The sequence below is a fragment of the Pyxicephalus adspersus genome, chromosome 1 (genome assembly GCF_032062135.1).
Source record: "Pyxicephalus adspersus chromosome 1, UCB_Pads_2.0, whole genome shotgun sequence".
Lineage (NCBI taxonomy): Eukaryota > Metazoa > Chordata > Amphibia > Anura > Pyxicephalidae > Pyxicephalus > Pyxicephalus adspersus.
The window spans coordinates 145754975-145770907 of NC_092858.1; the positions used below are offsets into that span (position 1 = coordinate 145754975).

General features: G+C 37.0%; 2 protein-coding genes across 6 annotated transcripts in view; both read left to right on the forward strand.

The window, feature by feature from the left end:
• RABGEF1 (RAB guanine nucleotide exchange factor 1) overlaps window positions 1–7837 on the forward strand; it is a 32477-nt gene extending 24640 nt beyond the window's left edge. For all 5 annotated transcript variants that reach the window (XM_072430033.1, XM_072430053.1, XM_072430063.1 and 2 more), the window contains one exon: window positions 1007–7837. In XM_072430033.1, the coding sequence (XP_072286134.1) occupies window positions 1007–1405 (399 nt within the window). In that variant the 3' untranslated portion in view covers window positions 1406–7837. The remainder of the gene's footprint in view (window positions 1–1006) is intronic.
• Window positions 7838–11837: 4000 nt separating this feature from the next.
• Window positions 11838–15933, forward strand: part of TMEM248 (transmembrane protein 248) — a 16500-nt gene continuing 12404 nt past the window's right edge. Inside the window, exon 1 of the mRNA XM_072430075.1 lies at window positions 11838–11985. The gene's annotated coding sequence lies outside the window, so the exon portion shown is untranslated. The remainder of the gene's footprint in view (window positions 11986–15933) is intronic.

A 15933-nucleotide genomic window follows, 5' to 3' on the forward strand; every position in this document is an offset into this window, starting at 1 on the left:
TAGTAAAAGTGTGCTTATCTTCTCATGTCTGCTTAAGCTCTGTTCACATACCTTTGTTTTAAGATGTGCTGTCCATACACACTAAGGCTGCGTACACATGTTCAAAAAAAGATTGAACGATGCATGAACGAGTGTCGTTCTGCTCTGTGGGGGGGTGGGGGGACGACAGCGGCACCTTGCTGCGCTCTATCCCCTTAACTTCCATTACGATCGTTCGCTGTTCCTCGTCTGTGGATCCGCCAGGACGGATCCATGAATGACATGTACTGTACACACTCCAGATTCTCGTACGATACTAGCCCTGAGGCGATTATCAGACGAGAATCATCTGACGAGTGTACATAGCCTAACTCCTTGCAAATTTACTGTAAATATTTCCGTTACCATACCAGATTTGTAAGTTGGTATATTAAAAATATTTCTAACAGTACCTCCTACAACAGGAAACAAAATATTTATTAGAATAATGCCATTTCTCTGATCCCAAGAAATCCTGTAATCATTGCTGTCTACCAGTGGTTTTTCAGAAATCTGGTATAGAAAAGTTAGTGACTGTGGTATAGAATTGTAACTAGCTGTTATGCTTCTGTGGTAAGCTAAGCATAGTCTCTCAAACTTTGGAATCCACAATATACTTATGTAAAGCTTCAGTTTTTGGGAGTATATTCTGTGCAAATAAATGGAGGACCAAAAATCCAATAATGCATATATGACCCCCAAAATAATTTAGCTGTCACATGACCACCTGCTGTGTCTATGACTTGTAAATAGAACAGTGGGAAGGCATAAAGCTGTATTCAGTATTTTTACTCTTTTGTCCCTATTCCGGAACTTTAGCTCCCATTTAGCCCTTAAACATTTTACCCTACAGGCAGAGAGTAATGATTACAATACAATAGAATTAGTTTGCATTTGTGAGGTACACCTTTATGACCTAAATATGATATATTAAGTCTTACCTAAGGAAATTACATAACATTTTTAATCTCTGTTGTATCTTCTTCAGTGTTGTGCAATAGCATTCATTGAGAAGCTGGATGGTCAGTCATTGAACCTAAGTGAAGAAGAGTTCAACAGGTATATGTCTGGCCAAGCTTCTCCAAAAAGGCACGATTCTGACATCTGGGACACAGACACATGCCCGGGAGTGAAACAGATGCACAGGAACCTAGACTTGCTCTCGCAGCTGTCTGAAAGGCAGGAACGCATTGTGACAGAAGCAAAGAAGTTAGAAAAAGACTTGATTGATTGGACAGAGGACGTAACTCGTGAAGTGCAGGACATTGTGGAGAAATACCCACTGAACATAAAATCCAGCAGCCAAGCTTTGGCATCCATTGATTCAGAAAATGTAGAGGATGACCGTCTTCCCCCTCCACTACAGCCACAAGTCTATGCTGGATAGTCTGTATACGCTGAACTGAATTCTCTCACTCCTGTAAATAGGTCATTCCTTTAAGACGGCACTGAGTCCGTTTATTGAGAACATGGAAAGGGGAGTTTATAAATTCATTTTTCTTTTCTGAAGGTCCAAACCACATCTGGACTGCAAAGTTTTTCGCTCTTTTTTTTTTTTTCCACATAATCAGCATAAGGATAAAAGCAACCTTGAATGTTTTGTGCATGCTTAACAAATAGCTGTAAGTTTTAAATAACACTTGAGCTCTGCAGCTGACAATTTCAAGCAAAACTGTGAATATAAACCTCTGTCACAAGTCTGTGATTTAGTGTTTAGCATGCCTGGCCTGCACAGGGCTTAAGCAGTATTTGAACCAATGCTCACTAAAATTAGGAGAGTTGAGCAATGTATTCCAAAGGAAGGTGGGGTTATTGACAAGCTAGGTCTTAGTAAACACTAACCAGAAATTGCAATCCTTCAACATAAAGGTACTTATTTTTTTGCTATATATTGAATATTTTTCAATGAGCTCAAGTTTTATTTACAAACACAGTAATTCTTTAGGGAACAGTCGCCTAGCCACTAATTTTTAAAAACCGACTTATTTAAAAAAGCACTTTTTTATTATTATTATATTATAGTTATATATTGTGTCATACCATAAATCTTGAATATTTCCCCTCTGTCGGTAGAGATATTGTTTTATGTTGTGTCTTTTTTTAAGGTACATGTTGCTAAATGCAACAAAGGCCTAGGCATAGCTGTTTTGGGTGTGCCATCTGTAATTAAAAACAACTAGTGAGCTACTTATAGCAGTAAAGACTCTGGGAACCCTACCAGATAAGTACACAATGCGTCATGAATTAGTTAAATAACATGCTAGGATTTTCAAAGACTAGTTTGCTCTAAACTATATATTAAGAACTACAGGAGATTGTAAATTGCTGGGTGAAAGAACCCCAGAACCTTTCCACAGTAAATGAAGTTTGTGAATTGTCAAATATAGCAGACAATACCAACAGTTGTGGGGGGTTCAAACCAGCAGGAACCACATTTTAAGCCTTGTGCCTCTCAACTGTTTCAGGCCTGCTCAAGTTTCAAGGTCAATTTAGTGCTCTTTGCATTTTTCCACTCTAGCTTCAGCATCTAAAAAACAATCAGATGTAATCATTTGATTGGAACTGCATTGGCCTGAGAATTGTGAAGCTCTGGGTTCATAAATCACCTGAAAATGATATTCCCAGGTTTTCAATATAGCAATCCCCTTTTCATATGAAGGTGTCAGCGTTTGTAACAAAATGTATTTTTGTTTTTTGTCTTAAATCTAGATTTTTTTTTTTTTTTTGAAGTGTCAGCATTCAAATAACAGCCATCTACTTACAAACATTGCAGATACTGTGTAGACTAAAGCAATATTCCTGAGAATGGTGCTTATACATTGACTGTAAAATACTGACACGCTCAAGAATTGATCACTACATACACCTCTGCCCTATCTGCCGTATTTTCAGAATTGTTAATGTACATATTTTCCATGATGTCTTGCAGAGTATTTGGCTTTTGATTAATTATGAAATATTTATTTTTGTGTTTAGGACAAACTCCTCATTGTGTTAGGAAAGTCTGGTTGTTTGTTATATGTTGTGTTTTTTCTCATTTTCATCGAGGATTAATCTGTAACTATTACAGGTTTTACATTATGGGGATAGATGCATCTAGGATTACATATAATGTACATTACTAAAATGTAAAGTATATATATATATATATATATAATATTTGTGGTTTCATCAATAATGATTTAACGAGGTAGCCTTTTCCATCTCTAACAACACCTTACTGCTGGTTTCATCTCTATCCCAAAATTGTCTGCTTCAGATGGATGCTCTAAGGCAGGAGATCAGCTTTATGGCTGTATCATAACAGAATCCTTAGAATGGACATAAAAATGGGGGAAGATAAAAATTAGTATCAGTGATCTTGCTTCTGGAGAATAAATATGTTGCGATTGATTTAGACTGCTGACATATGTCACTATTGGATAGATTGACTCTTTGATGACCAGTGGCAATATCCTTTTATTCACTTTTAAATGGATTTGCTTTTTCATACAAGTCTATAGTAATGCAAAACTCGCTTAATTGGGGGTCAACTACTGGTCAAATGCACCTGCCAATACATTTTTAAGGTCTCCAACTGATGGCAAACACATGCAACTTATGCTTATATGCAAAGCCTGGTGATATGGTTCCTTAGGTTGCAAGTTTTGTTGATTATTTGTCACTTAGAATTGTGAACTGAGGAATTAAATTTAACAAGCCTGAAATGCAACCTCTTTGTTTTACTGATGCCTTTCAAGCTTTTTAGCACATAAAATGTTATTTTAAAGATCTTGAACCATCTAGAATGCAACACTAGCTTTTGGTTTCCAAATTTTTCTTTGTGGGTTTGCCCAGAAGTGTCATAACACTCCTGGATTAATGCCAGCAAGCTGAACCATCCCTAGCTAATTATATATAGAAGAACCATAGCAGCAACAGCTTTAAAATGTTTTCTCTATTCCACCCACTTCAGTAGCCATTTATAAGTGTCTGAATCTTCCTTTTGTCTCTGCATTCATTAGAGGAATGGAGCTGGGAACTCCGATGAGGATATCCCACCAATGACATTCATGATTGAGAGAAGAAGCATGGCTGGTGAATCAGCCTACTGTTTTGTACTGTTATAAAAATATCAGTTTTGAAAAAATGTACCCTTCATTATTTTACATTCCATACCTACAGATACTTCCTAAAGCTCAACTCCAGCCAGCCCAAGCTACTTATGGATAAAGGGAAAAAGTATTGCATCCTTGATCAGGTTTTACTGATGTGTCTCTATAGGGGAGATTGTCTCGCATTCTGTCAGAACAGAAAGTTATGGGAACTCTAAATACTAACAATGAACTTCACTTTTTTGGTCCCTTTTCTTATTCTAAATATATTATTTAAAATGGGTTTTGTTCTTATCTTTTCTGCAGAGGATAAATGAGTGTTAATTGTGACATCATTTCCTATGCTCTTTGTTCCTATTAATGACATTGTTTCCAGCAGCACTAAGAAACTCTTCTGCTTTGTTATGAAGCTGTCTTCTGGTAATAACTCCATTGATACAGTAAGGCAAGTGAGCGAAGCCACCCTTGAACAAAAGTGTTACTGGCAGGGAGACCAGCTAAAAAAAAGAACAGAACCTTGAAAAATTTTCTAATGCAGATACCATACTGACCGGTACACTAATAGATTTTTGGATTTAGATACACTGTAAACATTCCCCAATAAAAAAAATTTTGCCTGGCATTCAGCTTGGGCAGCCCTAACTGTATGTTTATTGAATTTGTATTCCTGAAATAGAAAACAAATTTACAAATGAGTCTTAACTTTTTCAAGTCAAGTTAGCATCTAGCAATTTTATGTTTGTGTATGATTTGCAGACAGCCTTCAGTTCCCAGGAATTTTTTTAAGGTACCTTCTGCTGTTCCTATGATCCCACTTACATTACCGGGAGAGGAGCAGTGTTCGTAATTATCATAGCAGTACTTGTGGCATCTAGTGTATACATGTTCTCCTTTGCACACGGACAGCTGACAGGGTGAAAAGCTCTTTCTGTTGGTACTATTGACCTTTAGATTTCTTTCTTTTTTTATCTATTGGGTTGGTAAATTCAGCATATGTAAAATGTTTCAGTACATTTATATGTAGCACTTTTTTTCTTTATCAAATTTTAAACCTGTTTAAATATGTTTTTCAGATTTTTCAGTGTATCCTAATGGTGATTTCCTTGTGGAATATGTACAGATGTAAATATGTGATATAAAATATAATCAGTAAATATTCTCAGCCTTATTTAAAAAGTAGTGCAGAGTTCATAGATTATACCATGATATCCTTTTGGTCATTTTACAGTAACCTGACTGCTTATTGGTTATCAGAGGTTATTGTATTTTGCACATAGTTACTGTACTTTATACTACCTTAGTAAATAAGCCTGTGTATATTTTACAACCTAATATTTAAAGTTGGAAATGTAAGAAGATGTACTTTTTTTTAATAGTGGAAAAAGTGTAATGGGATAATTTACTATGACACGGACTGTGTTTGCCCTTCCCAAATGTCCCCACCAAAATATGGCGACATCCTTAGCTTCATGGTTCAGAAAGTATCAATGTTATAGGTGCTATATAGGTCCAGTGGGGACCTTTCATCCTTATTGAAAGACAATGTATAGTGTCTTTGCATATATTTCCTTCTATATTTAAGTCAGGACTTAAATGTAACTTTTTTTTTTTTTATTTCAGGTAAATATGAAATATTGCATGTGATAATTTTATATTTTTATATAGTAATTAGAAGGTGGTACTTCAGTCCTCAGTTCCTTTTCATTTGTTGTTTCCTAAAGTGGAAAAAAAAAAAAGATATACAACGATTAAGCAGGTCCCTTTTGCTATGAAATAAACCTACCTGCCCATTTGCCTCTCTTCACTACTTCATGAATGTTGCAATCCTGGTCTGCTTACAGGTTCTAAATCTCCAGCCATCTTGATTGGCCAGATAGGAATGATGTTACGCCCGTGCATGCACATGGTAGTAGATTTATTCCTGGCAGCTAAGGGACTGCCAACTTGTAAAGCTTTAAACACTGAGCTACACATTGGAGTGGAAGTAAAGCTCTACTTTTAAGTTTCCATGACCAGTCAGTCATTATTGCAAAAAGGAACAGTCAATGTCCCTTCTGCAGTAATGTGACTTGGCTGTGTGATCACTCTGGATTTCTGGCAAAAAAGTGAGCTACACAGCGTCAACTTTAGTTTCCAGGGAAACCCGGCATTCACGTTTTCCATTGCTTTTGTCGGGATGACGTATGGTTAGGTCATCCCAGCACGACCAATCAAGATGGCTGAAAATCATCTGGAACAGGAAGAACAGATGGAGGATGACTGCAACCATCACTAGAACAGATAGATGAGTTTGCCAGGTTTAGTTCTGCTTTAAGAAGACATTGCAAACAGGCAGGTAAGTTTATTGCAGTCCATTGCAGAATGGATATTGCCTGTCTCTTCTGCGGCAAATAACCTGCATGGTCGCTTTTTTTTTCGCTTTTAGTTCCACTTTAAAAGCGTAAGTTAAAATTAAGTGTGAGCAGTGACTTCAACCCCTTTCTGCCCTACTCCCTCACTATGGCTCCTTCTGACAGTTTCTAAATGTAAAAGGGCTCTGCTACTGTCTGTTTGGAAAATCAATATTCCTTTCAGAACCCTGTAAAAAAAAGTGACCGTGTAGTAAACTATTAGGGATTAATAGAAGTCCTTTTTCTATAGCTAGCCACATTGTAAATATGAAATTCTATTATTTCATTGTATGTTTATATAATCAGAAGCAAAATAAAAAAATTCATATGCTATTGCATGTTAATATAATTAAAAAGGAAAACTATTTATGAATGCAGTTCTGTCAAAACCTAAATTACCACTAGGCTATAGTAAGTTCATGTCTGGTCCCCAACTGAGTGCTGTTTTGCTCAAGTAAAATCCTCTGATGATCTCCTTGACCCCCAGCTTTGTTTAGTGGATCATCCTAAGATCCTTAATGTCAATTATTCCTGTACTGTGGTGGGTTTGGTGGAAGTGTTGAGTGTTGGGGGAGACCTTCACGCTTGGAAGTGTCTTCCCATTTCCCATAGGCTTCACCTGGGGATTTAATTTAAGAAAAGCAGCATTTGATGGTGCAGACAAAGAGTTCACGCTCCCCTGATACTGGTGGCTTTTTTTTTTCTAGAGGATTCACTAATGTTATTTTGAGCTCTGAACATAAATGAACAAAATGTATACAAAAACACTATACATCTCTAATACAGATTTTGGCTATATATTTGTGTTTGGCTCCTAAACTGAACTTCCACACTGCGCAGAAGTGTTCAAGGACTATTTTCTTTGATAGGGATGCAGGGCTGCCAATTCCACCATCCTGTTTCAGTGATATCCGAAATCAACAGAATAAATCTTAAACATCCCAATATTCTACCATAATCAGTTCACATATCAGTATTTTTTGAATTCTAGAACATCTTATTTAGATACTGTTGCCAGCAGTTAACATTTCTGTGATTCCCATAATTAGCACTCGTCTGCATTATAATATTTTAAATTTAATACTTTATGGCATGTTAATTGTGTAAGGACTAACCATGCTATGGGGACTTTTTCAGCATTTACCATAATCTATCAGTAAATTGTACTATTTTTCTTCCAATGTTAAAGCAGAATGAATTTGCACATAGTAGAAAACTTACCTAAAATTTATTCATGATTGTTATTGAAGGCAGTAAAACATAACATGTTAAGTTTAAATAACAGTTAAATGTCTGTATTAAACTGTAAAGAAGGAATTAAAATATTCAAATGCTCGTGTGTGTTTAATTAGTTTTTTCTGACTTTCAGATTTGTATTTTGTAACATTGATTTACACTAGGAATATTTGTGATTGATTTACACTAGGAATATTTATATTTTTTATATATATTTACCTGTCCCTGTTCTATTGTGGTTGCTGCCATTTTCTTTTTTTTTTTTTCTCTTCCTTTAAATGATCTTCGGCTGGGATGACACAACAGCCATAGGGGAAGTTGGCATGGGCCGGGTATCCCGACAACCAAATTTTGACAGGTGAAACAGGGATCAGGCAGGTAAGAATGCTTATTACAGAAGAGCTATCATCTGTCTCTTGTTGCAATAATGCCCTGCCTGATCCAAAATTCGCATTAAAGATCAAGTTCAGTAAATAAATTATAAATCTAGCAAAAGTTGTTGTCCACATCAGTCTATTATGAAATTATGAGTCTTTGTTGCAGATTTTTGCTTACATACGCCCTTATAAAATGGTTTTCAGCAGTACAGTATGTTATAAGTAAATGTTTATAACAAAGCCCTGAAAAGTGGTTCACACAAGGTTGTACACGTCAAAATTGGTTTGTAACAGAGCATTCTAACACTACCTTTAGCATCCTGTTCATTCTGAAAAGGTGGGCCTCTCAAAAGGTTATTTAAGTAAGTAAGATGTAAGTACATTGATACAGGCCAGGTGTTTAAAAGCTTGATCCTAAATCCCCATAACAGGCATTATAACCAAACTGGGGGGTACGTAGTGAAGGAGAAGGGGACCTGCTCGAGAATGCTCAATTATCACAGAGCTAAGTGATTATGTTGGGCCACCAAGTTAGTTAAGGCTGTACTTCATAAAGCGGTCCCAGATACAATCAAACTTATCTAGGGTGGTGTGCACGTGAGGTTGTCATTCACTATAATCCAGGGCACTTTCTGTCAATTTATTTGATTTGCAGAACCGAGGAAATGAGTTAGGACTTCTGTACAAAAGATATGTGAAGTTTTCTAATTATTTACCACTTTCCCCTGTCGCCAGACACATCAACTAGTCTAGGATTAGCATTGCTTCCCTCCAGTGGTGATCCCCACATGATATGCTTCCCATAAATTAAAAATATAGTGCCAGTCTGCCTGCATGTGTGCATCAACATCCAGTAGTATTGAACAAGGCATTGCTCCAGTAGTATGGGTACCTCTAATTTAAGTCTATAGAATGGTAGTGCACAAGGGATTTTTGCCAACTGGAAAGTGTAGAAAATGGGAGGTTACACCCATTGGAGGCAAATAAGCACTTGGTCTAATTCAGGGTGTGTTGGGACTTTAAAGACTTTGACAACAGCTCATTTTATTTTTACCCAAATTGAACAAAATGGTATTATGTTTTAAGATCATAGGCTTGGCAGATGGATTTCTATAAATGTTTCTGAAAGGAAGAAATATTCACAAATATGAAGGATATAATTCAGCAACACGTAACAATAAATATGAAAAGGAAGTATTGTGTTTATTGGCTGACTGGAAATCTTAGTTGGCATTTTCAGGCTTTTATAAGATGTTACTCCATGTCCTGCCTGTTTCATTTCAAGAGGGAAATGTTCTAGTTCTTGCTCTGTAAATCTAATATGCAAGTTACAAGGCAAAAGTCTTTAATTGGGTCAATTGTAAGAGTAACTTAGTTACCAGACCTCAACAAATAATTGATGAATAAGTGCCCCTATTCTTAATCTCTATGTTATATCCCCAGTGCAGTCTATATCAAATTCTAGTAGTGAAGTTTTGGATACAAGAAGTTCTCACTACCAGGGTCAATCTACCTTTGCATCCTCCATCATTTTGTAATTGTACAAATGCTGGACCCAGCATCCACCGGCTTTTAGTTTAATGTGCACTGACCCTTTTAATTGAACTTGTGTGTTACAATAGTAGGGGATTTTTAAGCCTTATTTGTTTGCCTTTAGAAAAATGAATACCATGCGGCATAGTGGAAGTATCAGTGGGCTGCTGCTCTTGCTGTGCACAGAGCCACATGGAACTTTGAACTTTAGTTCTTTCCTGCGGCCCACTTACAGTTATTTGGTCACTGTCAGCCACCAGACCCTTATCTGCTAGCAGCTGTTTGTACCTGAGGCTTTGCTTTATACCCCAATTTTTAGGTTGTCTTACTCTCACAACATGCCTGGTCTTGGACACATAAGGGAACAGGGTTGACTCCTCCATGTTCCTCAAAAGAGGTGATGGTTGTAGTCCTAAATCATGTTACTCCACTATTTTATACTTCCATATTGTTGTTATGAGATATGGCTATATGAAAGTTGTGGATCTATTGAGATCTAAAACTCCCCCTTATCTCTGTTTTTATATTTTAGTTTTTATAAATGCAATGTTTCTTGGTAATTTTCCTGAAGAAGCCAGTCTCCTACAAAATGCATCAATAGCTATCAAATTACATTGGAACTTTGTATATTGTTGTTATATACACCTACTTTGTTTATTTAATTAGGCAGCAATACCAACTTTGTTAAAATACAACTTGGAGTATCTAAACCCCTTGTGCTTTTTTTCCCACCAACATCTAAAGTAATAAATGGCTTTGGTAACTTTTGGGTACACCGGTAGTCCTTGGGTTAAGGATATGGGACATAGGGACAGCTCCTAGAAACCAATAATTGGGCTTCCCTGCTTCTGTGCCCAACAGAAGCTGGATTGGGGGGTTCAGGTTGCATGAGTTGCAGAAGATATCTTTTGCTAAACACAGCTGATGGGTGATCTTAGAGGACTGAGCTCTATCTGCAGCCTCTTGTAATCCTTTAATGACCAAGACAAACTCTGCAATTGTTTCTTTTTGCATATCAAAGCACAGCTTGCTCCAGAAGTTAATGAATGTCTAGGCTCCATAAAGCTTTTATTTTTTGCTTTGTTTGTGATTAACTGACAGTGAGAATTTTATACAGTAATTGACCCTAAGCTGCCCAATAATATGTTGAGATAAACATCTGTCCTAATTGCATTTATTAAAATAATGTACCTTTTCTAACTTACATACAAATTCACCTTAAGAACAAACCTACAGTCCCGTTTGTAATCCAGGGACTACCTGTATCAACAGTAGGTGTTTCAAAAAATGGTTGCATACCAAATGACAATAATCATTGATTAAAGAGACAGTCATGTCAGAACTCTTAAGGCTTTTCATGCTGTTTCAGTATATTTGCATTCTTTTCACACATCCCCATTGTTAATAATAATATTATTATTAATAAACAGGATTTATATAGCACCAACATATTATGCAGTGCTGTACAATTATTAGGGGTTGCGAATGACAGATGAATACAGACAGTGACACAGGAGGAGGAGAGGACCCTGCCCTGAAGAGCTTACAATCTGAGAGATGAGTGCCATTTAGGTATGCTGCCCGATGGATCACATTGGCCCAAGAGATGAACCTTATTATTTAGGTAGTACCCTGCACCATGGCAAATAATATTAATAATTAATGGCACTGCATTGCACCAATGTGGCACATACACCATTTCCATGCCATGCAAGTAATTTGCTTTGCTATAAATTGTCAATTTGCAAACCAGTTTCAAGACAGGACTACAAAATACTAAAAGCAGTGCATCTGCATGACAACCAGAGACCTGGTATTGGCACCATTTCCTCATTATACTTCCTTCCACAAATTCAAGGTAACCTGTAATACAGGTATAACTGTATATGGGTAACTTTGCATAAGTTGGGCCGCTCTTTGCAGGATCATCACCACAGAAAAGAATATTTTTTATTTTTATTTTTTTTTACTAAAAGGTTCAGCACGTGAAACACAGAGAACTCCCTATTTAATGTACAACGCTGCTAAATATGTTGGCGCTTTATAAATCTTGTTTATTATTATTTATAATAATAGCAGCTCTTTTTGCTCACTCTGAAAGCTCTGCTAATAAAGTTGTTAAAAAAAGAAAGAAAAAAAATGAGGAGTGGGCGGGGTTGTGTGTGACAGACAGTCTTGCCTCCGGAAGTAGACAGTGAGGAAGTGGTAGAGAAGAGGAGAGTGCGCACAATATTCCTCCTCCTGTGACAGGGGACAGGCATGACAGAGCCCCGGGCACCACCGGCCGCTTGAGAGCGGGAACCGGGCACAGGCTGACGGCAGGGGACGCCCGCACAGGTGAGAGGGGCACTGCCAGCATGCAGGGTTCTCACTCGGCCTACTGCTAATAGAGCGGGGCAGACAAGAGGGGACTTTATGTATGACAGGGCAGATACAGACTCCCTGTCATATACTTGGGGCTAAAGGAACAGCCTTGTTACCCATAGCAATCGACACCATGCATTGTTATTGTTTACAGTAGAAGTAACCCTCAGTGATATTGTATGTGTGTCCTAGACATTGATATGAATACAAAACTGCTTTTACATGCAGCCACTACACATTTGTACTTCTATGATGGCTGCATGACATTTCTCACAAGGTGACAACAGGGAGCCAGGGCTGTGTTATATTTGTTTGGAAGTGTCACTCTGTTACTCAGTTGGCAGGCCGGGTGAGTGTGTTGTCACCCCGTAACAGGACGTGCATAAACATGGCAGGATCATTAGGCATCTCGTATGGAAAGCTGCAGATTGGAATTACTTTTGAAGTTACAGTAAAGTGTTCATGCATATAAGAAATATCAGTGATAGGGGTTACATATATTTTAAAATGATCAGTGACACACAGAATCACACAAAACACATTTTATACTTCCCTTTCTGCCTTCCCATACTTCTGAACTCAGACCAGGTTATCATATAAGCGTTTGAATGTGTAGAAAAAAGACGGGGATTACGTTTTCCCTGAACTGTATAGCTTGAACATCTGACAAAGTTTCTTATATATATATATATATATATATATATATATATTTATTTATTTATATCAATATCTGCATGGAGTTTGCAGGTTCTCCCTGTGTTTTTGTGGGTTTTTTTCCGCATCCCAAAAACATGCAGTTAGGTTTATTAGCTTCCCCCCAAAATCTATAGTCTAAGACCTTAGACTATAATAATGACATATGACTATGGTAGGGACATTAGATTGTGAGCTCCTTTGAGGGACAGCTAGTGACATGACTATAGAGTTTGTATAGAGCTGCGTAATATAATGCCGCTATATAAATACTGTGTAATAATAATCTATATACGTATGTCTTTGGTAATTATGTATGTTGTTTAAGAATATAAATAAATAATTAACCTATTGCCAACCTAATCCCCATCTCTTTTCTACACATTCAAATACTACAATTTATTATGGGGTGGCATCAAAAACTAAATAATTTCCCAATCACCAATTACGAGAAATTGGAGATAGTATAAAACCCTGTCTTTCCAGCTTGTCATATACCTTCCTCTCTCACATTCATGCTTTGCTTCCTCCTGCCAGCCTGTACATCACAAGTCACATGATGGGGGTAGAAATCTTCTTCTTTTGCAAGACAGACTTTGTTTTTTGGGGTCTTTTGGTGATCGGGTCACAAAAAACTTTACCAGGGATCTGTGGAGTTCTCCAGAGCATTGCTCCTTGATCTTGTTTAGCATTGGGGGAACCCTAGAATTAACTTTCAGGTCTTAGAGAACCCCTACTATAAATACATCCACCGCGCACAATATATTAAATTAGTGATCAGTAGGAAGAATGCCTCTTACATTGCTGGTCTTTAGGATGATTGTAACACTTACAGCAAGTTTTTTTCCAATCCCTCAAGATAAACAAATTGGAAAACACTTAATTAGCTGTAAGCAATGACATTTGGTTTTTGGTAAACAAGATGTTTTTGGCTTGCCATCGTTTTTACACATCAGGTGCGAGTTGTTGGTCATGTTTAGGGACTATCTCTGAAGAAACTCCCTGAAAATGTTTGCCTTTGTCAGAACATAATAAAATTTAAAGATTTATAAGATATTTACGTATGCCTTGGTATACTGGAGGAGTCCAGGTGACCCTGCTGTACTGTATGGTGTATATTACTGGGATCCGGACTGATACAGCTGTCCCTACACCCCTCCAGATGTAGTTCTGCAAAGTATGCTGAGAACTGGGGAATCTAAAAGCTGAAGCTCTGCGATTGGCTTTTCTTGGAAACAAATGTGACGTAGTATTATGAGCAGCTTTACAGGAAAAAATAGGAAAGGTATTGACATAGAAGATTTGGAGCATGATGAGGATTCTGAGTAACATGCAGTTTTCTTTCCCCAGATAAATTTTAAACATTAAAAAACAACTGTGGCTAAAATGATTTCAGTATAAAAAAATCTCCTCTGATGTCCACAGCAATGTGAAATAAGTAGAACTTTTTACCATTTAGTGCCAAGCAATAATGCAGCTCCAATGTACTTCTGGGGCTGTGACAGAGAGCCGCTGCTTTCATTTGAGGATGTACTTTTTCCCTGACCAATCGCAGGATGCATTGTATGAATAGATTGGTCTTTAAAGATTGCAGTGATAGCAACCCAATATAAATATTAGTATTGTTGTTAATTATTTGTAGTTATAAAGCGCCAACATATTGTGCAGCACTGTATACAATAAATTATGGTGATACTGGGGTTTGACAAAGAAGTATTCTAGTGTATGGACTGTGCAAAATGTATTTTTCTAAGAATCTTGATAACACTATAATCTTGCCTTTCAAGGAACTATAACAACTTTGGCCAGTAAAAGAGCAAATATTGATTGAAATACAGTGCTATCACATTGGAATTTTTTTTTCTTTGCTGAGAGTTTTTGATAAATGATCTCAATCCAAGCAGAAGGCTTTTTCTAGGATAAAGGTGCTGGTGTGGGTAGGGCTGCAGAACTGACTAAGGATTTTACTGAAGTTTTGTACATTAAAGGATTATAGTGTGTATACGTCTACTGATTGTACACCCAGAATCTTTGTTATACCCACAGGATATGCAATTGAGAAACAAAGATCTAAAAATTCTCAATTTGGTCAGTCAGTAAGGAAGGTTGTTCCAGAAAACTTAGGACAGGTATCAGCTGGGTGCCAGAGGAGCAAATACAGATGAGAACTGACAAGATAATGATGGTGCTACCTGGATCAGTGACACATAAAGCAAATGTCAGAAGACGTCTGGGCCAACACAATAATTTATAGTACTTTAGGTATTTTTGATGTGTTCCGTCATTGAGGTTAATTTTATGCAAACTCATGAATCAATGTGTTCGTTTAGAACACTAATTAAAATAATAATAGTAATAAAAATGACAGCATTAGAATATCAAAGGTAGAAACATGATTGTAAATTAGGATTTGGATATCTGAGAACATTTTCAAACACACATTGAAGTTATATTATTGTGTAAAATACAAGTAAAGCTTTACTGATTGCTCAGCAATGTCAGACATAAAGTGCAGTGTTTTAGAACCACCAAGAATTCCTTTAGCCAACCTGTTAAGGGGATCTGTGGTGGTTCTGAAACACTGATCTTTGACATGCTGAACAAACATAAAATAACAGTTTGATTGCAGAGGATCCATTTATGTTGGCAATATATTTCTGTGTAAATGACGCAGCATCATCTAGTTCCTTAACTATTCTCTACTCCAGACAATGGGGATTTTCATATGATTCACATTTGCTGTACAGCCTCCGGTATTCATTCTCTGGTAATGGCAAGCTTGTATCTTTGTCTCAATACTATTGGAAAGCCTGCTGGTGATCAGGTTATATCATAGCATCTGAATGTTAGAATATAGACAATGAATGAGAAAAAAACTTCTTTTTAGAACTACAGGATGTACACAGAGACAGGGAAATGTATGTGACCGTGAGGGGACCATATGTCTCTTCAATAAAAGCTTCACACTCCCATTTATCTTTGTATAGGGTGCTGTACAAATGTGGGCATACGTTTAAATACACAGTTAAAATACACATATGTGGACTGTTTTATCTGCTGAAGTATTAGTATGTTTTGTCCTTCCATTTGTGATTCATACACAGGAGAGTGACACTGGTTTCTTTTTTAGCATTAATTGCTACATTGTGTCATTCACAGGGGCATAAATTGTTAGCATAACATTAAAATAAAGTTATATTTACAGATTAGCAAAATGACTTTTTTTTT